General features: G+C 41.8%; 2 protein-coding genes across 3 annotated transcripts in view; one reads left to right on the plus strand and one right to left on the minus strand.

Moving 5' to 3' along the window:
• On the plus strand, nucleotides 1–20,508 carry PCID2 (PCI domain containing 2). Of its 2 annotated transcripts, none has more exons than XM_084844576.1 (15): nucleotides 1–158; nucleotides 3,750–3,823; nucleotides 5,312–5,401; nucleotides 6,351–6,424; nucleotides 7,819–7,884; nucleotides 8,432–8,473; nucleotides 9,031–9,085; nucleotides 10,182–10,285; nucleotides 10,930–11,005; nucleotides 11,104–11,245; nucleotides 12,165–12,265; nucleotides 13,172–13,245; nucleotides 13,784–13,909; nucleotides 15,376–15,499; nucleotides 18,944–20,508. In XM_084844576.1, exons 2-15 carry the CDS (start codon nucleotides 3,788–3,790, stop codon nucleotides 19,031–19,033), a joined length of 1,200 nt encoding a protein of 399 aa, XP_084700702.1. In that variant the 5' UTR covers nucleotides 1–158; nucleotides 3,750–3,787; the 3' UTR covers nucleotides 19,034–20,508. The 2 variants fall into 2 exon arrangements, with proteins under 2 accessions (XP_084700702.1, XP_084700703.1); XM_084844577.1 differs by lacking the exon at nucleotides 1–158 and adding an exon at nucleotides 565–3,025.
• Nucleotides 19,714–26,641, minus strand: part of PROZ (protein Z, vitamin K dependent plasma glycoprotein) — a 13,648-nt gene continuing 6,720 nt past the window's right edge. Inside the window, exons 4-8 of the mRNA XM_084844575.1 lie at nucleotides 26,373–26,486; nucleotides 24,884–25,015; nucleotides 22,965–23,050; nucleotides 22,141–22,255; nucleotides 19,714–21,191 (exon numbers count right to left, since the gene is read on the minus strand). Coding sequence (XP_084700701.1) covers nucleotides 20,674–21,191; nucleotides 22,141–22,255; nucleotides 22,965–23,050; nucleotides 24,884–25,015; nucleotides 26,373–26,486 — 965 coding nt within the window. The 3' untranslated portion in view covers nucleotides 19,714–20,673. The remainder of the gene's footprint in view (nucleotides 21,192–22,140; nucleotides 22,256–22,964; nucleotides 23,051–24,883; nucleotides 25,016–26,372; nucleotides 26,487–26,641) is intronic.

The following is a 26,641-nucleotide window of genomic DNA, read 5'->3' on the forward strand; positions in this document are numbered from 1 at the left end:
GAGGTGGAGACGGCCAATCCGCGAAGGAGCGGGCGTTCTGTCAGCTGAAAGGAAGTTCCTTTTTTTTTCTTTTTTCATCCTTCCGCCCGCTTGGTCCTGAACCTTCTTATGGACCGAAGCGGGCCTAGGAGTGGCGTGCTTGGGGAGTCGGGTTAACGGTAGGGAGACCCAAAGGGAATCAAGGGGGTGGGGCGGAACCTAGGGGGTCGTTGTGCGCATGCTCGGTGCGTAGCATGGCCGTCCTGTGATACGTTGCTGGTCGAGCTTACCTGTCGACGCTGAAACACGGGATGTGTTTTCTTTTCAAAGCTTCTACCGCAAAAAATAGTATTTAAGGAGCTAGAAGGCTCTTTAAAATGCTTCTGAGCATGTGCAGAGTGCCTCCTCCGCTGAGTAGCTCCATTCCACTCTAAGACTTTGTGGCCAGAGCTGCCAGGGCTGAAAGCTTAGTGCGCAATCCTATGCATGTTTAGACAGAGAAAAGGCCAATGCGTAGGATTGCGCCCTTAGTCTAGTATCTAGGCAGGTCTGTTTTTTTCGGAAGTCTTTCCGGAAAAAGAGGGAGGTTGTGTTGTGCTTTGCCTGTTTTTTGCAATTAATCACTGCCAGATAAAGGACAGTTGAGAGTCTGTGCCTGATCGGTATCAATCCACTGATTTGGTGTAGAAATAGACTTCCGTAGTCAAATGGCCATGGAACTTCTCTGATCAAGGTCTGACATCTGCCAAGAAAAGGAAGAGGCAAAGGAGTTTTGTGCTACCACAGTGCATCTGGCCCCATCACTTCCTGGCATATAGAAGGGGAAGAAATGGAAGCAGTGACCGATTTTATTTTCTTGGGCTCCAAGATCACCGCAGACGGTGACTGTAGCCATGAAATTAAAAGACGCTTGCTCCTTGGGAGGAAAGCTATGGCAAACCTAGACAGCACAGTAAGAAGCAGAGACATCACCTTGCCGACAGAGGTCCGTCTAATCAAAGCTATGGTTTTCCCAGTAGTAATGTATGGCCATGAGAGCTGGACTATAAGGAAGGCTGAGCGCCGAAGAATCGATGCTTTCGAACTGTGCTGCTGGCGAAGACTCTTACGAGTCCCTTGGACTGCAAGGAGGTCAAATCAGTCCATCCTAAAGGAAATCCACCCTGCCTGCTCATTGGAAGGACAGATACTGAAGCTGAAGCTCAAATACTTTGGCCACCTAATGCAAAGAGAAAGCTCCCTGGAAAAGACCCTGATGCTGGGAAAGACTGAAGGGAAAAGGAGAAGGGGATGGCAGAGGATGAGATCACCGATGCCATGAATATGCACTTGAGCACACTCCGGGAGAGAGAGGAGGACAGGAAGGCCTGGCTTGCGACGGTCCATGGGGTCACGAAGAGTCGGACATGACTTAACGACTCAACAACAACAATAATGGGGTTTACTCCCTTATAAGTACATTTAGGGTTGCACCCTTAGACATACCTGACTCAAATTACAGAGATTTGATTCAAATCCCATCATAGAAACCAAACCAATGTGCTAAGTACTACTTATATAGGAAGCTTGGTCTTTTGGCAGTGGCATCTAATAAGCCCAGAGCAGGGCTGGACAGAAAGTAAATTTCCAGATGTTTTGGACTTGAACTCCCGGCATTCCTGACCATTGGCCATGCTGGCAGGGCCTGCTTGGAGCTGAAGTCCAAATCATGTGGATCTATATATTCTGCCCACCCCTACTCTAGAGTATTCTCAAATGTATGTTTCCATACTGCTCTTCAGGCATTTTTCTCACTCCTTCTATATGGGGGGGGAGCACACATTAATAATGTGTACTTGTTTTTCTACTCTTATTTTAATCAGACGTTCCAGGGCTCCTTTAAGCAAAACCTGGAGCAGATATTTTTCCACAATTGCCACTAGTGTAGCAGCTGCTGTTCACACTACTATCTGATGGTACAGGCCAGTGACACACACACACAATTCTGCACACAACTTTATGCTGTTCAAAGTAGGGTTTCTCAAGGGCTCAAAATGATTGCAGAATAGCTGCTAAATAAAGCGCTCTACATGTGCTGTCAGTGGGTATACAACAACCTATGTGGATGTAGGAAGAAGACATGCCACATCATGGCCTTGTAGGCCCCTTCCAGCCCTACTATTCTATGATTCTATGATCATTTCTTTGCAAGACACCTATAAAACAGGTGTTGTACAATTATTTTAAAACAGAACAATAATATTGTAAAACAAAAACAAGATCTAAAACACCAGCATATAATAGGGATTATAATAGCAATTAGAAGGCCTGGGAAAACAAGAAAGTCTTAAGCCTAGTGAGGAAAAGAAAACAATGTTAGTTCAAATTTCCTTGGGGAGAGTGTTCCATAACCCAGAGGTCACAAAGCTCGAGTATTCTCCTTCTGACCTTCAGAATGAGGGAGCATTTGGGGAAGGGCCTCCATAGCTGACCGTAAGGTGCAGGAAGGCATCTATAGGAGGAGGCTTTTCATGAGATACCAATGTCCCAATCTGTGAAGAGTTTTATAGGTTAAACAAACAACCCTAACTCTTTGAATTGGGCTTGGAAATGAACTAGGAGCCTGTGCACACAAGACTGTAATATGTTCATACCACCTAGTCCCAGATAAAACTCTTACTGCCATATTTTGCACCATCTTTACTCTCGGGGCCATCTTCAAAGATGACCTCACATACAGCACATTGTATTAGACCAAACAGGAGGTTACCAGAGCATGGATCACTGCAGCCAAGTTATCCATTTCCAGATAGGGTCGTAGCTGGATACTAGCCTAAGCATGTAAAAGGCACTCCATGCCACAGAGGTCACTTGAGCCTGTAATGACAGTGATGGATCCAAGACCATGCCCAAACTATGAACCTGGTCCTTTAGGGGAAATGCAAAATAGGTTGAATCCAACTCACCTGGACTGAGGAAACACCTATCAACAGTACCTCTGTCTCACCTAGCTCTGAAGAGAAAGAGTTCCCAAACACCCACACTCCAGATCCCCATCTCTTTGAAGGTGATAGTCTCCAGTATAACAAATTGTCATTTATATATTTGCATAATTTATATGCTGCACCTTCAACATAAACGTATGATCCCAGAGCAGCTAACAAGGTAGTGAGAAATAAAATATAATTATTATAATACCAAATAATGACGATGCAAACAAATTAATAAAGCAAGAGTCATTCAAATAGACAGTAAAATCAAACTGCTCTAAGTTAAAAATGGTAACTTTAGCAGTTACTGAAAGCCTGTAAAAACAGAACTGTAGTTGCCTGCACCTAAATGGTAGTGGAGGTTTCAGGTGGACCTCCCTGGGGACATTCTAAAGGTGGGGAGCCACCACTGGAAAGCCTCCCCAGTTACAACTCACCTCACTTTAGGAGGCATGAGCACCTCGAGAAGGGCCTCAGATGACAATCTCAGTGAATGAGCAGCTTGATGTGGGAGGACTTCTCCAAGGTGATCCAACAAATATTGGTCCTAAGCCATGTAGGGCTTGAAAGGCTAAGACCATCACTTTGAATTGAGCTTGGAAACTTAGTGGGTGCCAGCTGAGTTGTTTCAATACAGGCAAGTTATGATCTCTTTGCCTAATCCATTTTGCTAATCTAGCTGCAGTGTTCTGGACTAACAACAGTTTCCGAACTGTTTTACAAAGACAGCCTAATTATTGTGTATATTTTTTGTGTCACTACAGTTGTGATCAATAGTGTTACTATTGTTATTTTTTTCAGAATAAAGTGTTTACTTGCTTTCAAACAGCACCCTTTCAATGGCACACATCAGTATAAACCAATATTTGCAGCAGGTAAGTGATAGATGTAATTTTATTAATTTATCAGCTGCTATAGTTGATTCATTATGATGCCTTTGTGCAACAGATCTTCAAAAACTGAAAATGTTCCATTGAAAAGACACTGAAATAGCAGGAACATTGAATCTTCAATAGTTTTTTGAAATTACCTGTTAAAAATAGCACTGTTTTATTGACAAACTTTCACTGAAGCTACAGTATATTAGATCATGTTGCTATGTCCATTATATCTACAACTTTTAAACATAAGCTTAAAAAAGATTTAAAAGTTTTAAAAGTTTTGAAAATGTAATTCCTAAACTGCCTATATATTTTTTTTAATCCAGGGAATCACATTTCTTCTGAGTGATTTAATTTCTTTCTCACTCTCAAATTAATTATTCCTCATTTTTTTTTTTAAAAAAGAGAGCTGGTAGAGGATACCACTTAACTCTTCTTTAAATCATAAGCAAATTACTTACGAATTGGAAGGCTCCATTTAAATTTTAGTCCAGCCAGGTAGGGAGCAATCCTATGGCTGCTAGTCAGTGGCTAGATGGCCATAGCACACACTGGTTTCCGGGAACCGACCTCAAGCCCACACTCCAAGGTTGGTTCCCTGAAAACCGACCTTCCTCCACCCTCCACTCCCGCACTGCCTCGCAGGTAGCTGAGAATGGCCCCGTGCAGCCCCGTGCTTGCAAGAGGAGCGCAGAGCAGTGAAAACAGGGTGTTCTGGGGTGGGGAAGGCGGAAATGCCCGTACGACACATCCAATGTGTTGCCTGGCAGGTGCTTCCCCCACTCCGCCTTCCCGCGGCTAGACAGCCAAAATTAGCTGTCTAGCTTCAAGTGCAGGGCAGCTGAAGCGCAGAGTGGATGATCCCCTCCGTGCTTCTCCTGCCCTCCATTGGATAGGCGGTTGCCTCTGAGTTTGGAGGCAGCCACCTATCCAAATAGGATTGCTCCCTCCATCTTAAATCAGCTGTTACCCCTCAGCCAAGTCCTTCCGTCTGCAATTATACTGGCTTACTTTACAAGGTTTTTGTATTGTATGCTGGGATAGGTATAGATCTTTGATTAGCTGTAACCTGTACTTAGTTGCCTAATAAATGAATGAATAAATGAATGAATGAAAGTATAGATCTTTGACCACTGAAAATAAGACTAAGTATTATTTTATGATTATTACATTTTAAATTATCTATTTTTCATTTGAAAGAAACTGATTGACTGGGTGCAAAATTACTTCAAATACTTACCCACCTTACCCTCATTAAAATCTTTCACTGGTCACTGGCCTCTTTTAGTTGCCAAGGATACAACCTAGTACTGAGGTCCCAGGTAGAATAGAATACCAAATTCCCTTGTAGTGATGCTGGGAGGTTTCCTGACCCTTTCCATCAAGGTGGCAATAGTCAAAACAAAGAAGGAGTATGAGAACATTTCTTATTGCTTCTTTAGTAATTTGTTCCATAATATTTGTGTATTTTTTCTGTCACAGGTATTAGAATCTATTGACAGCAGGGATGGACTGTTTTGTGCAGAATTAGTTTCATTTAAACATCCTCATGTTGCAAATCCTAGACTTCAGGTAGGAGAGTTGGGCTGCAATCCTCTGCATAACTACCTGAAAGTACATCCAGTTGCACTGAATGGAGCTTACATCTGAGGGCAATATCCAACCGTGTTTGTTTGTATCCTTCCCCATCCCCTCCTTCCATTTTGTTTGTATCCTTCCCCACCCTCTCCTTCCTCTTTACTTCCCTAGAAACCTTTTTCCTTGATATTTCTGTTTGTGAAGTTTTATATCACATAGTTTGTAAAATACAAAGACCTAATCCATTAGTCTGAGTTGATACACCATACATTAAAACCCCATATTTAGGCTGGAACTGTAAACACAATTGTTTTACACTCCCTTACTAGGGAGTAAACCCTACTGAACACAATGAGGCTTACTGTAGTGCTAATGTGTGAAAATATTTCATATTTACATTAAGGGAGCTTCAATGTTTGCCTGTATTTGTATTGACAAGGAAAAGGACAATTTCTGTATTAGCCAGTTCCAACGTAATAGCCAGTTCCAAATATATTGTACCATATTTGTTATCAACACCAGGCCAAATGGTTGCCCTAGCGGGGGTTACTTCAACACCTGCCCTCTATTCATCCAGCTTTTGAATACCTTATTTTTTAAATTGCATTTGTAGCTAATTTCATTTGCACTCATTTCCACTCATGGATCTGATCACAATTACTCACACGCACACCATTCATTGAATGGGCACTGAGGGTTGTAAATTTTCTCATGAATAATAATAATAAAAGAATTATTAACACAGTGCTGGCCACACAGGTCAGTGTTGCCAGCTTTATAAGCAAAGAACTGTCTCTGCTATTGGTTTGAGCTGTTGAATAGATAGTTGAGTCAATAGCCCAGGACAAGTACCTAGGTAGTCAGTCACCTGCCCATAAATCTGAGCCTCTTTGTTATATTCCTTTACGCATCACATTTTCTATTGCATTTATTTTATAATTAGCTTTCATCTCCGGAAGAAAAATGTCAACAAGTGCTGGAACCACCCTATGATGAAATGTTTGCTGCTCACTTAAGGTAAAAATGGTTGGGATGACAGTTTGATCTTTTTATAGATTCAAGTTGCAATTATATGTGTATTTATTTGGGAGGAAGCCCAACTGAACATAGTGAGGCTTACTTCCAAATATACATGAATGGGATTGCAGTCTGAGGGACGAGATGTTTCAACAGTTCTGAATGAACTGAATGAATGGATTTAAGTGCCTTACAATAATTTGGTTTTGGATCATTATTTTTATTTTGGCTCCTACTGCATAGAAATAAAATATCTGTAACATGTCTGGACCAATACTACACAAGAAATAAATTAATTGCTGATTTCTTTAGATCAGTGTTGTTAGAAAGGTGCACAACATGTCTGATATCTACAACTGTATTCCATTCTAACTGTATTTCACCCAACTGTTGAATGCTATTATTCTTTTACTGTTGTTTTAAAGTTGTGTTTTTAATGTATTTAATTATTTTAAGTAAGGTTTTTTTCATTTTAAATGTTAGTTCCCATTATTGTTAGCCGCCTTGAGTGCCATTTCCTTGGTGAAAAGGCAGGGTATAATATAAATCAAATCAATAAATAAATGCTTGTCAAGACTGGGGGGTTCATCGTACCAGGCAGACTACATCTATAATGAAATAACGGCAGAGCAGAAATCAAACACATTCTAAACAGCTTTGTGAGAGTTGTATTAAAAACAGAAAACTGTTAAGGCAACCTGTGTGTGTGTGTGTGTGTGTGTGTGCGTGCGCGTGCGCACGCGCGTTTGGTATATTTTAAAAGATACATGAACGAACTACAAAATAAACAATGGTAAATATAGCAAGCAATGATTTTATAACCAGAAAAACTGTGAGAGGAGTTTGATGTCCCAATGTTATATATAAAATGCAGCCTGATCCTGTCTATGTATGTTTACTTGAAAATAAGTTCCAGTGTCTTCAGTGGGGCTTGCTCCCTGGTTAGTTTGCATAGGATTGCAGCCTAAAAGGTATAAGCTTAGAAAGTGAAGTATTTAAAATATATCAGACTCTGATATTCTACAACTGCTCAAATATCTGTTTTGGGCAGATTAACATAACAAATGTTTTTGCTACTCAAGAACTGTGATGTTTTAGGTTGCAACCTTAAACACGCATACTAGGGAGTAAGTACCATTGAACACAATGGGGTTAATTGCCGAGTAAATATGCATAGCACTGCACTGTTAATCTAGCTCAGCCTTCCCCAATGTTGTGCTCTCCAGATGTATTGGATTATGCCCATGATGCCTAGGGATGATGGGAGTTGTATTCTGACCCACCTGGAGAGCACCAGGTTGTGGAAGGCTGAGCTAGCCAAAGAAAATACTTTAAAACTTGGTTGTTGGACATTATCTCATGGTTCTTAATATGTTTGTCTCTTCTCTTGCTAGATGTACTTACGCAGTTGCCAACCACGACTTTGTAGAGGCTTACAAATGCCAGACAGTTATAGTACAATATCCTTTACCATTGGCTCCATTCAAAGTCTGCCATGGAATTCTGAGCTCACAGTATTCAGCACGGGCTAAGGAATGAGCAACCTCTGTGTAGAAAGCTAGCTGGGCTGTTGGTTCCATTGCCTGGGGAGGATAATCCAGCAATGTGCTTGAACATAAGAGCATGGAGAGGCTCTGGGCTTTTTAGATCACTGGACAATGGCTGTACAAAGTTTGCAGCTGGCTTTAAGGTACCTGCAGGATTATCACCCTTGCATTCCCCCAATTGTGCTATTTGGTAGTGAGTGGCATCTGTGGCATGCAGTACCTTTCATCAGCTTCAGTTGGTGTGGTAGCTGCAGCCCCTTCTGGACAGACAGAGCCTGGCTACTCTCATCCATGTCCTGGTAACATCTATATTTAACTACTGTAATACGTTGTGCATGAGGCTCCCCGATCACTATTGGCATTATTGTTGGTCTTTGGTTTCGTAAGGCATGACTATGCTATTAATTTCTATGCATGGTATTATATATAACAGTATATCAAATTTCCCTAAACCTTACACATCTTTCCTGAGAGCTTTTCAAGCACACAAAGAAGAAAACTGGTGAGTATCTGGTTAACATACTACAGAAATAAATAAATTGTTCTGATGAAAAATATGCCACTGTTTAATTTGGCATAAGCATTTCACCTATAGGTAAATGCCATTTCTTCCCTTTATGTTGAAGTGCCATTACATTAAGAGGTATCTCTAAATCATGGGTGGAGAACATCAGGCCCAGGGGCTAAATTCGGAAGTATAAATTCCTTTATGCTTCCCCTAATAACCAGCCCCTCTCCCTCGACCATCAATTGTTTAGTGATTTCCCAATTTTTCTGCAGTTCCTTCCCCATTCTGCAAGTTGAACTACCTCTCATAAGGCTTAGTTACTAGCAGTAAGAGGTTTAAGCTACAACATGCTGGCATTTTTAGTATTTTGGCCCCGCCCCATTTGCCTTTGGCCCCACTCTACTCGCAGTATCCGACCCTCGGGCTGGAAGAGGTTCAGCATCGCTGCCCTATATGTTTTATCTTAAGTTGTGTTGCTGTACTTAAACCTACTTCTAGATTTGGAATAGGTCGTTTGGACAATTAACTGTATGTCACATTTGTTTTTCCAGGGCTTTGCCTATTATGTACGCAGTAGCACTTGATCTTCGAATTTTTGCTAACAGTGTAAGTAGTATCTTTAGGGGTGAAGTTCCTAGGTGCCAAGGAGGTGACTCGAGATGGAAGAGTGCCTGAATGGGACTGGGGAAACCTTGAGGGTTGTCTGTGCTCTTCCTGAAATATGCCTCATTTTGAGAGCTGTCTGTCAATCAATCTCTATGCACACACACATGGTTATGTTGTGTCCTGCCATGTACAATGGGGGCTGACTCAAGAACATCCCAAATATATCTTATTTGGGATGATAAATGAATCGTCTGTCAGAACCTCCAAAATCAACCAGGATTACCAGATCGTCAACAATTCATTCAAGGAACGTTCTGTCATATAACTGGACGTATATCTCATTGAAACTTTGGCGAGTGCTTTCTCTAAATTATGGGATTTGAGAAAGACCAAGTGTTTTCTTTGTGGTTTATTATATGCAACTCCTTTACTTTTTTACCAGGGGTGGAACTGGCTTTATGTCAGTAAGACATTGGTTGTACTTGTGAGTGAGCATAGCAAGCTCCTCTAAATAAAAATAATTCCAGGGTGTAAAAAAAAATGGCTAAGAACAGATGGTAGTTCATACTAGCTATCGATGATAAGATAATCAACTTTTCAGAGCTATTGGGAGTCTTATTTGCGAAGGAAGTAAGATGTGCATTGCTTCTACAAAGCAAATAATTGTTCCTGGCAAAATAAGCTAGCTAGCTTGCTTGCTTGCTTGTTTGTTTGATTATTTATTCATTCATTCATTTCATTTCTATACTGCCCAATAGCTGAAGCTCTCTGGGCGCTTCACAAAATTACCTACCTACAGAGCAGTCATTCTGAAGCAAACTAATGGGGGGGGGGGTAGAATAAGGGGCAGCTACCATGTGTACAAGGAAGCTGAAGGTGCCTCATGCTCTGGTCAAAATGTTCAGCCATATTGACCAGATTTTATCACCAGGCTCATGTTTGGTTTTCTACTGGCATGACCCTAGCCTGTATGGAAAAGAGGTTTCAATCCATGCTTTCAATACTGTGTTTGAGAGCCAGACTACTTATTGATTGGAAGAAGAAGAGAAAGGGCTTGTGTATGATTGTGTGTCTTGGTTGTTTTATGTCACAATAGGCTGACCAACAGCTGGCAAAGAAAGGCAAAGGCAAAGTTGGTGACATGTTGGAAAAAGCAGCAGAACTCCTGATGAGCTGTTTCCGAGTCTGTGCCAGTGACACGTGAGTGAATACTCCCTTCTGGATCTCAGATTAAATCATTTAGAAGTGTAGATTACTTTTCTAATTTGTAAAGTACAGTGGTGTAACACTCTTTCAATACGCAAGTGTGTGTTTATATACACACACTAGAGAGAGAGAGAGAGAGAGCGCAAGATGGAGAGATTGTGAGATTGCTAATACCTTCTGAAAAACTGGAGGGATTTCTGTGTTTCTTCAGAAAGGTAGTTAATCATCCTCATTCAAGGCAGGGTGGTAAAATAATATATAACATATTTGCTGTCCTTTAATGGCATCCCAAAACCTGCTGACTGAGGCAGCCCTGTAAATTAAGGCAAATGTATAAAACTTTAGATTTACAAATAATTAACGCATTTGTTCATTAGTATTAAAATTGCTAATACATAATGATTCATTTAAAGCTGCAATCCTATACCCACTTACATGGGAATAGGCCCTGTTGAACTCAATGATACTTAGCATCTGAATAGACCTTACAATTGTGTTGTAAGTTGGTATGGCCTTAGCATGTAGGTGGTGGCTTGATCTGGAAGAACTCTTGTTTGAAAATGTGAATCAAAGGCCTATTAAAAGAAGGGCTTTTTCTTAGAAATTTCATTCTGATGCATTTCTACTGTTTGTTATAGTCGAGCTGGCATTGACGATTCCAAAAAGTGGGGCATGTTATTCCTGGTGAATCAGCTGTTTAAAATCTATTTTAAGGTATGATTTACAAGGCTTGTCTTCTTGATTTCATACTCCCCAATCAAGACTGTTGTTGCGTGTACATTTCCATCTACTAACACCACTGTTTTTTCCAGATCAACAAGCTTCATCTGTGCAAACCACTCATTAGAGCAATTGATAGCTCAAATCTTAAAGATGAATATAGCATGGCACAGAGGGTCACATATAGGTATTACGTTGGACGGAAGGCTATGTTTGATAGCGATTTTAAACAAGGTACTTTTGGAAGATTTTTAAAATATAATTTTTAAACTGGGAGGCTGGCATGTTGGAAAGCAAAGTGCTGCCCTCCTGCACCATCTTTATTTGGGTTGAAAAAAAATAGTTTTTGTGTTTTGGAGCTCAGACTGCCACCTCTGTCATGTACTTAGGTTCTTGAACAAGTTACTTTTCTTTTGTTTCATCAGTTTGCCTTCTGGGAAATGAGTGTTTGCATGACTGGCCATGCCCACCATGTTAGCCATTTTATGAATGGGCAAGTTCCTCCCCACCTAGCAGCCATTTTGTGAGAGTGCCCACAACATTTTTAAAATTCCAAATGTGCCTACCAACCAAGAAAGGTTGGGGACCCCTGTTTGCATTGAACCAAAGGGTATGGAAAAAAAGGAAGTGGATGGTTGTGTTTCAAATCAGACCAGAGCCAATGTTGTCTATTGAAAAGAAGTGGGATAGTGTTAGGTCCATCTGAAAAGGAGTGGGATGGCATCCCACCCCATGTCAAGCACTGACTGTTTTTGAAGTGTGTCAGAATCTATCGCATTCACAAATAGCTCAGTACCTGACAAACACTGGGATTTAGAGGTTTGTTGCCATTTAGGAAAGTTGATGTAACAGAATTGAGTATGACTGTGGAGAGCAGTGCTATTAAACTTGACTGTTTGTACAAATCACTCTCCAATATCATCATTAATATTCTCCCTGGTATGTGTCGATGGTGGGGGAGCTGAAATCAGCTGATTTTATTTCCGCACGAATATGTGGGAAACTGTTAAATATGGGACAAAAATATGGGACCTTTGAAAACATTGCTTTGACGTGATTATACTAAAAACAGTTTTGTTGGTTGTCATCACCCCATATATGCTGATGGCATCTGCTACCATCCATGGTAGTCATCCTCTTTCTGTGTTTGCAGCTGAAGAGTATCTGTCTTTTGCCTTTGAGCACTGTCACCGCTCCAGCCAGAAAAACAAAAGGATGATTTTGATTTATTTGCTGCCAGTGAAAATGTTACTGGTGAGTAGCATCTGAACGTATTGGGATTTCTACCCTGGCACTTCCTAATGTGGAGAGCAGGGCCTGTATTTACCAAGAAGTTCAGACAATTGAACAGCGCAAGTATGGGCTGTGGCAGGCCTGTACAACTTGTGACCCACCAAGCTGAATGTACCTTACCATCCCGTGTACTCTCTCCTGCCATGTGCTTGGTAACCCTTCTGCATTTGTAGCTTCCAGGTGGGCAGCAAAGACAAGAGGTGTATGACCTGGTGTGCTGCTATACACAGCTGATGTACTGTGTTTGGCTTGGCAAATCACAAACAGTGTAGGCCTGAGTCAGTGATGAAACTTGCAAAACTCCTGAGTTGGAACTCTGTTGAGAACCAGTCAGGAACCAAGGACGGGGTTCTCCATGAGGCAGGATTCCCTGCTTTAGGGAGCCAAACCACTACAGGGAACAGGGCAATGCTGCTCTGCTGCCTCCTGTCTGGAGCACCACGTACAAACACACCCTTCAGGTGCTTCCAGACAGAGGCCTCCCGGCACTGCCAGTCAAAAGACATAGTGCAGCTATTCCATCTCCTCCTCCTCAACAGATTTTCTGTGGTAAGAACAAAGTTGGAAGAAGCTGTGGTAAAACGTGGGAGGGTTAAATGGTGATGACAGTGATGTCTGGACCCCCTGTAAACATCTGAATGAGGCAGGGTAATTGCACGATAAAAGCCTAATTTGGAAATGCCCTTTCTTTCTGGAGTCCAGCTTGGGCAGAATGTAATTGAGACCGTCGGTGCCCCCTGTGGTACTAGCAAACTGGTGGCTGGTATAATGGGGATTCTCAGAGCAGCTATAGTATTTTCATAAGAGGATTTGACTACATATCTATTTAATCTTGTCATTACATTTCAAATGGTGCTTTGATTTCAGGGCCATATGCCAATGATCCAACTTTTAAAAAAATATGACCTCATGCAGTTCGCAGAAGTCACAAAGGCTGTGAGGTAGGTCTCATTTATCGAGCTGCGTGCTTTTCATCCCACTAGTTTAGGAAAATGTGTAACAATATTTATTTCACAAAGTAGAACAGGTAATTACTGAACATCACTTCAGCACTAATGGGGCTCCCAAGACAGAGCCAGCTGCTTGAGCATTGCACAAGAACAACTGAGCTGATGGGCCAGTTTTGTTGCTTGCACAGTTGGGCCAGGGGGTTGACAGGGTGGGACTGGGAAGAGCAAAGCAAGATCTTGGGACTGAACATAGGTGCAGTTATTGCAGCCACATTAGCACCAAGCTGCGAACTCCACAAAAATCACATGCCTTGATGGATTGCATCTCTTTAGACTGCAGGTGAGGAGGAGGAGGATTATACCTTTCTGTGCCTAGAGAACTACCGTGTCAGGGAAAATCCAGAAAAAACATAGTCCTTCCTCTCCCCACTTCTGCCACCCCTGTCCTGAGTATTATACATTGTAGAAGGACATAGTGTGTCATTTCCTTGGAACAAAACTTTTTAAAGGTTGGTTTTTATTCTTCTAGTGAAGGGAACCTTCTTTTACTGAATGATGCTCTGGCAAAACATGAGACATTCTTCATTCGCTGTGGTATCTTCCTTATCCTTGAGAAGTTGAAAATCATCACCTACAGGAATCTCTTCAAGAAAGTGTAAGAACAGTATCATTCATATTGTCTGAAAAGGCAGTCTGTGATAAATATGTGGTTAGGGTTATGATGTTATTAATAATTTGAAGAGTTAGATATATCCTTGGCTGAAATTATGTTATCTCCTTCGTTCTTTTCCTGTAAGGAGCATGGCATGTGCTGTGAAAATACAGATTTCCAGTGGCTGAATAATTAAGCTTAAGTTTTTCGTAGGGAGCCATCAGTTCCTTTCATCCTTAAGTATTATGTTAGTTAGGAACCATTATGTTCCTAACTAGAATATATTGCTAATCAAAAATGTGTATTGTCCTACCCTCACGGCTGGATTCAAACCTGAGCCCACCAGAGATGTGCCAGAGAGACCTGGAAGCAAGTGCTTAAAATGTAATAGCCATGTCTAGTTTTCAACACTGTTACTAGATTGAGGCATACGTATCTGCTGAGATTGGCCTAAAGATCTGGGGTGGGTGGGAGGTCCTGCCACTCTCCTTTACTAGTAGTTTGACCCCAAAAAGGAAGACTCTGTGACGGGGGACAGACAGACTCTTGACTTTTTCTCTCTGAACTCTGTCTCTCATCTTGCTGGCAAAGGAAGATTTAGCCAGGGTGCCATGTGTCTGATGGAGAATGCTGGCAGGAGGTTCTGCGTGCTGCCACAGACAGTTAACTGAGTGTGAACAAATCCTGCCTAAGTCGGGTGAGGGGCAACAAGTGAAGTGAATCACGCTGACATGTGTCTTTTGTTTTCTGTCTAATCATTTGTACTGCTTCTTAAGTCAAATACTACTTTTCTAAATGGTTTTGACCGAGGTTATTCTGGAATAGCTGGCATATACACATTGCTTTGCCCCCAAAGCTGTCCATAGAAATTCTGTTTCTGTTCCATCTGTGAAATGAGCTAAGGATGAATGCTGGTAGTTGAGCTCCAGATTTTAGGGGTTAATTCAAATTCATTTGCCCCGTAATTGTTCACCTGTACCAGGGATGGGCAACTGCGGGAGGTCCAAGGGCCATTTTTGCCTCCCGGACCCCCTGCGGGCCATGCACACACACACACACACACACACACACACCCTTTGCAGCTGCCATTAAAAAACCCATAAATAAATACATAAATGGCATCCATAGCCACTACAGACGCCTTTCTTTTTCCCAGAAAAAGATATATTTTTAAACCATTGGGGCAGGGGTGAAAGGAGCTGAAGCTGGGGCTGCTTTCTACCTGCTGCCCACCTGTGGCCTGTATATTGAATGGGTCACATCCAGTTCTGAGTCTGAGCTGAGGAGAGAAAATTTAGCTGGAGTGGACTGGTCTTGTAATGGGGTCCACGTATGGTTTCCCCAGAGATGTTTTTGTGCTTTCCCATTCACAGTAGTATTAACTGACAGAGAATAAAGATGGTGGAACCCAGTTTGTATTTAAACTATAATGCGCTGGAGTAACTGAAATGTGCTTTTTCTTCGTTCAGGTATTTGTTACTGAAAACTCACCAGCTGTCTCTAGATGCCTTTCTAGTTGCCCTGAAATTCATGAAAGTCGATGATGTTGATATTGATGAAGTCCAGTGCATTCTAGCTAACCTCATATACATGGTAAGTATTGCAGTTCATTGCTATGCCCTGGATAAAATCACTCTGCAAAAATACTTTGTTGGTTATTGTAGGAGGCTTACCCCAGTATACAATCACCGAATCTAGATTCCGTTAACAGATACTGGTACTTTATTTGTATAGTCAGTAACATATGGCACCCTGTCTTTATAAGACAACAAACTCGTAAAGACTTAATGCATGTTTAGTGCAAATGGCCTGTAAATCAATGTTAAAATATCATGCAAGTGCAGTGCAATTCATAGAGTGTTGGACTTGCACATTGGGAAGTCAGAATTCAGATCCCTTCCCTTCTATAAACCTCTGATAAGACCCTTTCTCCCAGCCTGAAAAATGGGAACAATAGTGACTGTGAACAGACAATATGCTCTTGTAGCTGTGTTTTTACAGTTCTTTTTTATCTTGTGTAAGCTGCCTTGGGGATTTTTTTAATGAAATGCAGCATATAAAACTTAAATGTGGTGGATGAAGCTTCTTTGGTCAATGCTCAAAGAGTGGGAATAAATCTGTCTGCTGCTTGGGCTTAGATTATGGAAATATATACACTGGAACGGTCTCTTAAGCCCCCCCACCCCAAGTCATACAAAAAGTGTGCATTTTCCCAGTTTACATGTTGCCAATGGAGCAGGTATCACCACCATAACAACATAGCCGGCCACACAATCATATAGCGTTGTCAGCCCTAATCATAGGAGTGTAAAACATACATGATATCAGAGCGATGCAGCAGCAATCATGGAGTCAATGACAATATATCACTCAAGGTAATGTGTAAACTGGGCCTTACAATAGATGTAAAAGCAATTCCCTTGCCTCCTTATAACTCTTAATGACAGTACATGGACATTTTGTTAGCAGGGGTTTTGTTTTCTACCTGAATGGCGGTATAAAAAGTTGTCTGTTATCTTTTACAGCAGCCTTCCCCAACCGGATGCCTTCTAGATGTGTTGTACTACAACTCCCAGTATCCCCCAGCCAGCCATGCTTTACAGGCACTTCATATTACCCACTTTCTTCACTCATAGAAAATGAAACGTTTTCAGTTTTTCTGTCTTTACATCCACTATCAGGTACCCTTGTCCCTCCCACCTGTATATGCCTCATCTGATAGTGGACAAAAAGACAGAAAAACTGAAAACGTTTCATTCTCCCTTTTTTTTTTAATCTGTATTTATTTTATTTTTTATAAATGAAATAAACAATACCAACAACATAGTCAAAATCTACAGTTTCCAACATTACAGTATTCTGGGGAAGAAAAAGAAAAAAGGAGGGAAGCAAAAGAAGAATAGAAAAAAAGAAAAAAAAGGGGGGGAGATTATATCTAAGCTTCAGTGAAAGCAAACCAAATATCCAAATATAAGTCCAATTGCAAATTATACCTATACAGCACTCTTCCAAATATTGCAAATATTATCAGATCTTCAATCCACTGCTCCATAAACTGTGAGCCTTGTCTTTCAATGTTATAAACTCAGCCTTATAGCAAATAAACGGGAGCAAACAATCCATTTCCATTAACCATATATTACCATTACATTGACACATATTAGTAAACATTAAAAGTTTAACCAACAAGAAATAATCATAATAATAATCCCATAATAATGATAGTAATACTAATATTAATGATAATTAAAAAAGGGGGAAAGGAGAAGAAAAAGAAGAAATTTAAGAGAAGGATAAAAAATAAAAAGTAAAAAATAAAAACAAACTATTTAAGTAATATATCTAAACATGTATTTAAATGTGTACATTCACCTACACACATACAATATAACACACAAAGGAGAAAGAAAACAAAAATATGCAAATATTTAATCTGGCAAACTTCCCACACATCCTATCAGCTAAACCCCAAACAAGACTTCAGAGGAACAGTAAAAATGGCTAAATTCCAACTCAGGAGGCTGGGAAAGTTGGCTCTCTTGTTTTAATGTTAGCACCAATGAGAAATGGTTCAGCCGTGTCAAGATTTAAAAACTTTTTCATTTGGCCTTCAAAAAGAATGCAAAATGTAGCAGGATATTTAATATATTGCAAGTTATTTTGCTTTGCCAAACTTCTCACTTTGGTGAATTGCCTTCTTCTGTCAGCAATTTCTTTAGTATAATCAGGAAAGATCATAATCTTGTCATTTGCTGGTCCCCACCTCAGCTTACCTCGTTTTCTTGGCAGAAGCAGAAGATAATTTTTTTGTAGAAACTCGTGAAAACTGCACAACAACAGTCCCAGAAGTCCCTTTAGTGCCACGTATTGAGCCAGGAACACAATATGCATGCTCAATATTCAGTAAAAAATCAGATGGCAAAATAACTCCACAATAGCTCATGCAAAAGTTTATCCACAAATTTAGCCAAACATACATCAGCATGTCTTTAATACCTAGAATACGAAGGTTAGCTCTGCGTGTAAAAGCCTCCAATTGGGAAATTTGACCAGACAAAGTATTGTGTGAAGGCTGCATAGCAGATTCATGAGCAATAACTTGATCTTTGAGCACATTAACCTTCATTTCCATCTTTTGAAGAGAGATATTAATTAAATCCACAGCCCCTTGGAGGGCAGTGATTGAGTCCTGGATTGTTTCAAGCTTCTTTGACTGCACTGATAGCTGAGAAGACATAGTTTTTATCAAAGTGAGCAACTCCTCTTCACCTCTGGCCTTTCTAGAAACCTTTGCCGGGGGAGTGGTTGGGGGGTAGGTGGCGTTCCCAGACCTTTTGTTTTCCCCTTTGATACTGCCATCCTCCACTTCCAAAAGCACAACAAGCAAGTATAGTTGCAGAAACAGAAAAGACAAACGTTTAATTAGATTTACGTGCCAGTCCCCAGATATTGCTGGTAGTTTAAGTTCACAAATATTTTTTGGAGCTCGTCAGTCTTGTAGTCTCCTAATTGCTAGGAGTTTCAGACAGCATTCAGTAGGTGATACTCCGGCCACTGACCTTAGATTGCAGCCCTTCTGCTGTGCCGCAAAAGCCGCTGTTATTCCAAGATTTCAACCGGATGGTACTGTAAGATTCCCCTTTTAATTCCAGGGGAATTTAAAAAGGTTTCTCAACCTTTTCATAGCTGTTTGAGATAAGTAACCCGCGGAGCTCCGCAGGTCACTTCCAAGACGACATGGCTCCGACCACAAAACGTTTCATTCTCTGAGTGAAGAAGGTGGGCAATATGAAGTGCCTGTAAAGCAGCCTTCCCCAACTGGGTGCCTGATCTATGCAACCCACAAATCAGACCATCTCACATTAAAACCAAGACCACATGGAAATAATTGCTTTTATACACATGGTGGTATTACTGAAATCTCATGCACACTAGGAGCACCGCACCTGGCTGAATATATATGTAAATCTAGCAAATGTGTATAAATAGTTCCAAATTTACAACAGTAATGTTTGTGGGATTTTTTTTCTATGTCAGGGTCACATTAAAGGCTATATATCACATCAGCATCAGAAGCTTGTTGTCAGCAAGCAAAATCCATTCCCTCCACTCTCTACTGTCTGTTGAATCCAGCGTGACCAAGATGGAGGTGATGCTGCAGGTGAACACAGGTTGCCATTGGGGCAGCCTTCTTCTCAGGATCGAACTGGCCATGTGTTTCACCCAAACCTATTGGAGTACTTATTAGTAAGTGTTTAAGAACTCTACAACACAAAACATAACGGCTTGGATCTAGCATTTTCTCCTGCTGGCAGGAGCACTCCATGAGTAGAGTTCCACTCAGAAAGCTCTGGCCGGTGGTGATGGCGGTGGTGGAAGTGATCTTTGTTGATTTTGACCCTCACCTTGCAGTCCCTAATGCCACCTTCAACAGTGGTCCCCAAACACTCTGGAGCAGATTTTCATTGTGGGTCAGGTGGAGGTTCAGTCACTTCAAGGGGAGAGGGAATCGGCAAAGATTGCCTCTTCCCTTGTTCCCCCTGAAGAAATGCTTCGCTGAATCTGAAACCTGTGGATAGAAGGAGCCCTTCTGTCTACAGGGGGTAGATCCTGGATCCAACCCAATGACTCCATTCAGAAACCTGCAATGAACATAATCTTTTAAAAGTTATATCTTCTGTTGAATGCCCCTTGTTAAGTGTTGGCTCATAAATGTTACTGAAGTTGGCACTGTCAAATGTAATTCATACTGGTGTCTTTGTATCCTTATATTACAGGATTATTTCATGAATAACAGTAAACATTTATCTTGTAGCATGTGTGTTTAATTAAAACTATATGAAGGGGATAGAAAATAATATTCAAGGCAAATCAGGAGGATGTAAACTTTTTTTAAGTTTGGAATTTTAGAAAACTTTTTTGTGAGACTTGACTTCATTCAAGTTCATTTGTAAGACCTCCACACCATCTTGGGAGTTCTGTTCATCATCTTTTGAAATGATTGTCTGCAGTACTCAAATACAGTGAATTTACAAAGAAATAAGAGTGTACGTGGATTGTTTACTTTGTAGTAAAAATGTTGCTTGGCTCCATTATGTTAAGTGTTCCTACTTCTTTCTGCAGTACACATACTAGAGTCACAAAAACAATGTTGATAATTTCCACTGAAGACAATACAAGGACAATTAAGATGAATTTTTTTGTCATATATTTGAAAATATAATAAGATTTAGACTGCATTCTTAACCATCCCTGAGGCTGGAATTGGTACACAAGGTAGAGGTGTACGCTGGTGAACATATGGCAGATCTGTCTTGGAAGTGCTGCTTGAAATCCCATCAGACAAACACGCCCTCCTTGTATATTAAACTTGTGTCAATTACAGCCAAAAAACTCAAAGGGCAACAACAATTACAAAGATTTCACTATGTAGAATTTAGCAATTAACACTGTGTATTGTTCTTTGAGTGCATCTTGGGCTAAATGGAGCAACTTCACTGGAAAAGACATTTCTCATCCTTTAAAAAAATTTTTTTCACACAGTTCTGTGAAAATCAGACCAACTTGTACCAGGTAAATAAAGCAACATTTTTTAAAAGTGGAAGTTGATGGTGAGTTCTGTTAATGAAAAGCATGGAAGAGGAGGGGGGCGGGGAGCTTTATTTTAGCAGTTAAACATACAAAATATTTACAACCACAACTTGTACTTGAATACATGTAAATGCTGGACTTTGCCGTTCTCCCTATTCCTTTGCCACTACCTTTGATTAGCCCATTGTTTGTTTAAACCACATCATGTACCTTGAAGTTTTGGTGAAGATTAGTGTTTCCCACTGACTTGCTTCCGTTGCCCATGGTTCTAAAATGCCCGTCAGAAACCAAGTGCCTTTGTAATCAATGGCACTAAAACTTCCTCCAGCTGGCAGGTCACCAGCTCCCTCATGAGTATAGCCACAGAATTCCCTTGTGATCAGACTTCGGTTGAGTTTTTGTTTGCATTCGTTTTCACTGAGGTATGAAACTGGTAGCTCTGCTAGTGAATCCATTGATTGGTTTGCAACCACTTTCCAGCCACTGAGAGTGGCTGTCAGTTTTGAAATCAACACATGCTCTGCAAAATCCCTCTCTGGAATGCATATGGGTAGGTGATAGCTGTTGCAGTCAATGTGCCATCCAAGTTCAAGCAATGCCAGGTTGTTCTCACCAGTGGTCACGTCGTAGCGGATGTGTATATTTCCCTGTTTCACCTGTATTTCTTGTCTAGCGCTGTGCAGGCTGTTGATTCCTGTGTAGATAATGGTGTACTCATTGATGCAATAGCATTTGTTTTAAACTAATCATATTGATTGTGCAAATTGTTACAAAAACTATTCTGCCAATGTCATTTAAATTGTCAGTGCCACAGAATAGAGAGGGAGTAATTTCTCGATAAGCTTTAAGTGCCTTAATACATGTGCTGTATTGTTTGTTCCCAAATCCACCTGGACTTTCAGGAACCCCTTTTTGGGTGGGAAGAGGGAACCATTGATATGGAACTGACAGGCATTTAGGAGTATGTACTTCCTTTCCCACCCTTTGGGATCTATGAGTTATATCCAATAGGAATCATCAGCCAGTGGAATGGACACATGCCAGAATGGATTCCTCCTGTTGCCCCCCAAATCTGCTCTGGAATGTTGGAGGACTTCCAGATCTGACACAAGGAGGAGAAGAAGGGAAAGTTCCATTGTGTGAGCGGAAGTCTGCTCATGGGACGTTGTGTGGTAGCCCTGTTCTTCTAGGGCAGAACAAAGGAACGCTAAGGGTATACGTCCAGGCCTGGCCCTGCCATATAGCAAGGTGAAGTGACTTGCTTCAGGCAGCGCTGTGCAGTGGGAGGAGACGAAGGAAGAATTTGTGATTGAATGATGCTGCAAGATGGTGTTCCTTTGTGAGCCCCATTACTGGCAGTAAGAGCTTTAAGCTAAAATGCACTGATATTTTTTGTATTTTGGCCCTGCACCTTTTGTCTTTGGCCCCTAAATGTTTTTCCAAAATGGAATTCGGCCCTCAGGCTGAAGGCGGTTCTGCACCCCTGGTGCAATGAATGGAAGTTGTACAAAAGCACCATGGTACTCTCTTGCATGTACAGGAGACCTGCTGAGAGGATGGGTCATAGTAGTGCTAATTGCTTTATGTGCAATTTAGGAGCTTTCAAATCTGCAAAACAGATAAATTGTCACTTGGCTACGTACCAATCTCAACGGTGATCGGAGCCATCAGGGCACATTCAGCTGTAGTCAGTACAAAATTAGTTTTCAGTAGAACACCTCCACAGAACCCTTCTCCATCCGAGTTTAGGAGCAGGACCTTGGAAGCAAAACAAAACCACATATGTGTTGCTCTTATTTAACATGTTGAGTCCAACAGGGCTATTACTCAAACTATACCTTTGATTTAAGCCAAACATTTTGGTTAACTTCAGACTGGACAACGGCTTAAAACTAGTTTGTGAGGAAAGAACATGGACAGCTGGAGATGGATGGATGGATGGATGGATGAAAAGCAGTATAGAAATCCACTGAAAGAAAGAAATATCTCTGATGCCACAGAGTCTTAAATAGCCCGAAGTTGCCCCACTTAAGGTGCCAAGGAAAGGAAAGGAAAGGAAAGGTTCCTGCTGTGCAAGCACCAAGTCATTACTGACTCCTAGAGGGACGCCACTTGCGCTGGCGTTTTCATGGCAGACTATAGTGGGGTGGTTTGCCATTGCCTTCCCCAGTCATGACTACCTTTCCCCCAGCAAGCTGGGTACTCATTTTACCGACCTCGGAAGGATGGAAGGCTGAGTCGACCTGAGCCAGCTACCTGGGACCCAGCTTCAGGTCCCAGGTAGCCTGAACTCAGGTCGTGGGGAGAGTTTCGGTTGCAATACTGCCGTCTACCACTGCGCCACACGAAGCTCTAAGGTGCCTAGGAATAGGCTTCAGTTCCAGCAATGCCAATCTCCATTTCACTCAAGACAGCCAGTCCAGACTAGGATTATGCTCAACACTGATAATGCATCTCTTTCAAATACCTGCCAAGGGAAGTCTCCATTGATCTTTTCAGTTGCATTCAGCTGTGGTGGTAAGTGATCCTCAAGTCTGCCACAGGCACACTGGTCTAATGATGGCAAATAAAAACACATGTATTCTGTGGGTGGCTTCTATTAATAACTGTCATTCATTCCAGGCTTTTGAGGGCCCTTGGGCAAGACACCCTCAATGGGCCCCCTCCCTCAGTGAGTCTACCTTTTCACCATCATTGACCTGGTTCAGATGACACAACATGGCTCATCGTGGGTTGTTTAATCACAATGAGCCGTGGTGTCCATGGGCACAAGTTGCATACCCATCCCCTGCTTGGGGTCATTGTGTTGTGTGAACTTGGCAAGTGTGGGTTATTTGAGGATTGGATATGCAAAATGGTGGCAGTGGACACCCCACACGCACCGCAGCCTGTCGTGGACTGTCGTACGAACTGGCCCATTGTCACCAGCTGCTGTTGCTCCTCATCCTCTTTCTCATCATTGTTACCACTTGTTTGCTTAATAGGCAGAGAGCCAGCGAGCAAGTAGGCAATAGCATCTGATCCTCCTCACTACCACCACTACACTGTTGTCTGGGTCAGAGCAAAAGGCAAGTGAACAAGAAGGTTGCAATGATGAAGAAAAGGGGCAAGTCCAGGAGACTCTTGTCAGTGGGCCCCTGCTACAGTGTGGGCCTTCAGCAGGTACCCAACTCTGCCTACCCTTGACACCGGCCCCGCATTCATTTTTATTAAGATAAGCAACTTTTTCTTTTAAAAAATGAAATCCAGTTCTTGGCTGATAAATGCAGGCATCCTTTCTTCCAGTTTTGCTAGTGTATTCGCGCAGTGGTTCTGTAACATCATTGGCATTAGGTACCTCATGAATTAGGTATTCATACAATGAACGATTTTGCATTGAAACAGAGGCCTGGGGCTTTACATCCAATCTAAGTGAATTTAAAAGCAACATGTATACTTAAGAGATTTAGGAATTGCATCTTTTTACTTTCTCCTATCTCAAGTCAATGGCTGCCATTCACTCCTATGTGGAAAAGGTGTTCCACTTCGCAACAACACTTCAGTGTGTGTGTGTGTGTGTGGGGGGGGAACATGCCTATTACCCCTAATGGTTGGTGATCCAGCCTCCACGAAAAAGCCTATTGCGTGGTTGTGCATGCAAATATGTTTGATAGGTACAGAGTGCATTATATATCACACAGGACCAAAACAGACATTACTTTAAAGTCAAAGCTAGCAACGATGTCTTTTTTTCATTTTTACTGTAGAGTAGGGACAGGGGGCGTCATCTGCATTGGATCAATGCAAGGGTAGGGAAGGCCTCCTGTGACTAGTCTACAGTAGAAATGAAAAAAAAAATGTAGCTGCTGGATACGGATTTAAAGTCTGTTTTGGCCCACACAGACAGCAAGGGATCCCTGCAAAATACAGTCTCTTCTCTCTACATATACTCCACTCCATCATTATCACAGACATTTTGCCAGTAGTAACCATAATATTTATCATAGAAAGTATCATAAAAAGTATCATAGAATCATAGGGTTGGCCTACAAGACCATTGAGTCCAACCCCCTGCTCAGTGCAGGAAGCCTGATTCCCAGGAGATCTCCCATCCAAGTACTAACCAGGGCTGACCCTACTTTCCCCTAAGTCTTAGGATCCAAGATCTCACACACAAGCAATATGCCTGTAATCTTTATCGCAATCCAGTAAGGTAGGCTAGTATCCTTATTTTATGGATGGGGAAGAATGAGTGAGAGACCGAGTCTTGCTAAGGGTTTATGGCTAATGAGATATGAACTGGGGATGACTTCAATCATGGCTTATTTGCTTAATTACTACACTACACCAGTCTATATATTCTCTTCTGAAATCAAATCCCCCCCCCCCCCCGCGCCCTCTCTTTACCTTGTGGAATGCATGCTTTATTGTCTTTCCCAAGTTCATAGCCCTTGGAGCATGAACAACGATAAGACGCCAGTTCTGGATAGCAGAAGTGATGACAACCCTCATTCCTTTCATGGCGACACTCATTTTTAGCTACACGGACACAATTTTAATAGGAGACAAGCGTTAAAAACGAAATCAAGAATAAACTGAAGTTACCTTGCACCAATTAACCTGGGCTTCATTTCTCTAATTGTTTGTTGCTTTTTTGATAATTGTCCATATTTTCAACAGTTATAGGCTTATCCATTTGCAATGCCTTATTTTTGTGTGATGTGTATAGTGCCTACAGCTCCCATTGCTGGTATTTTTCCCCATCAGACTGAAGCTGTGATCCAGAGACGTGTGAGTTGGATCCAGACATAGTCTTATTTAGATTTCAGTGGGACTTCTCTATGTATGCTTAAGTTAGGATCCAGTCCCATGCATTAAGTCAGATTTCACTTTTGGCTATGGAAGTCAAGAGCTATGGGCAGGCAACAGTGGGAAAACCCCAGGCACCCCGGTGGGTGCAATACTCACTTGCTGGATTGAAACTAGAGGCAACAATGAGAACACTCAAACTGTAGCCAACTAATTTGTGCATTGTTGCAATTTTCAGTTCAAGTATGAACACTATATGTTGTAAAAACAGGGGTTCTCAATCCCTGGGCCATGGACCGGTACCGGTCCGTGGCCTGCTGGGAACCGGGCCGCAGTAGGGGTGTGCGAAACCCCCTTACCTTGGGTCCCCGGGGGGGGGGGGATCTTTACGTAGCCTGTTACTGCAAAGAACAGGGCCCAAGCGGCCGCAAGTCCACCAGCAAACCCCCCCCCCCCCGGTCTGTGGAAAAATTGTCTTCCACGAGACCAGTCCCTGGTGCCAAAAAGGTTTGGGACCACTGTTGTAAAAGAGAACAACCACAATTGGTAACAGATTTAAAGCTAAGAAAATGAAGTCATTCACACATGCATCATTCACATGTAGAATAATTGCCTTATCCTGATAGAGGAAGGGTGGAGGGGATTTTTCTCTAGCCCTCCTTCCCCCTGTAGACTTATTTAGCTCCCCAAAATCTGCTCTGGAAGTTTGGGAGACCCTCTGGAACAGTGTGGGAAGTAGTGAGGGGGACTGCAGGGGAAAGGGCAAACTGATGAAAATCCCCTCCCCTCTCACTGCTCCAGTAGGAACCTCCACTGGATCTCAGCCCCACCATTAGCAGAAGGGCAACTCTGGATCCAACCTCGTATCTCTTCGCTGGCCAAACACCAAGGATTAAAAAAGGGTGGTGTCTGCTAACACTGTCTGCTGCTTACAAACTTTCCTACGGCACTTCGCTATTGTTGGAAGACAGAAAGCTAAACTAGCTAGATGGACTACTGGTCTGCTGAAAAAAGGAGATGTATAGTGTTTCCTTTACAGTCTTCTAGGAACTAATACAATGTTGAAAAAGAAAATATTGCCTTTTACCAAAAGCACAGTTGGTTCCTTCAAAGCCATCTCTACAGTTGCATGTGTAACTGCGAATAGTATCTGTGCACACACCATTATGCAGGCAGGGGGTTGAGGAACACTGCATACCTCCTGAAGGGGAAAAAGTGCTAGTAAGTACATGTAGGCTTGTATTAACAAGAGGTCCTCTTCTGGTTTTCATCACGTGCTCTTCTGCTTATCTGTATGCAACGACTGAATTATTGTTATATCAGGAAGCTTACGAATCCCATTGACTTGAATTAGTG

This window comes from Heloderma suspectum, chromosome 3 (genome assembly GCF_057233095.1).
Source record: "Heloderma suspectum isolate Gila_16-S chromosome 3, 16-S_ref, whole genome shotgun sequence".
NCBI lineage: Eukaryota > Metazoa > Chordata > Lepidosauria > Squamata > Helodermatidae > Heloderma > Heloderma suspectum.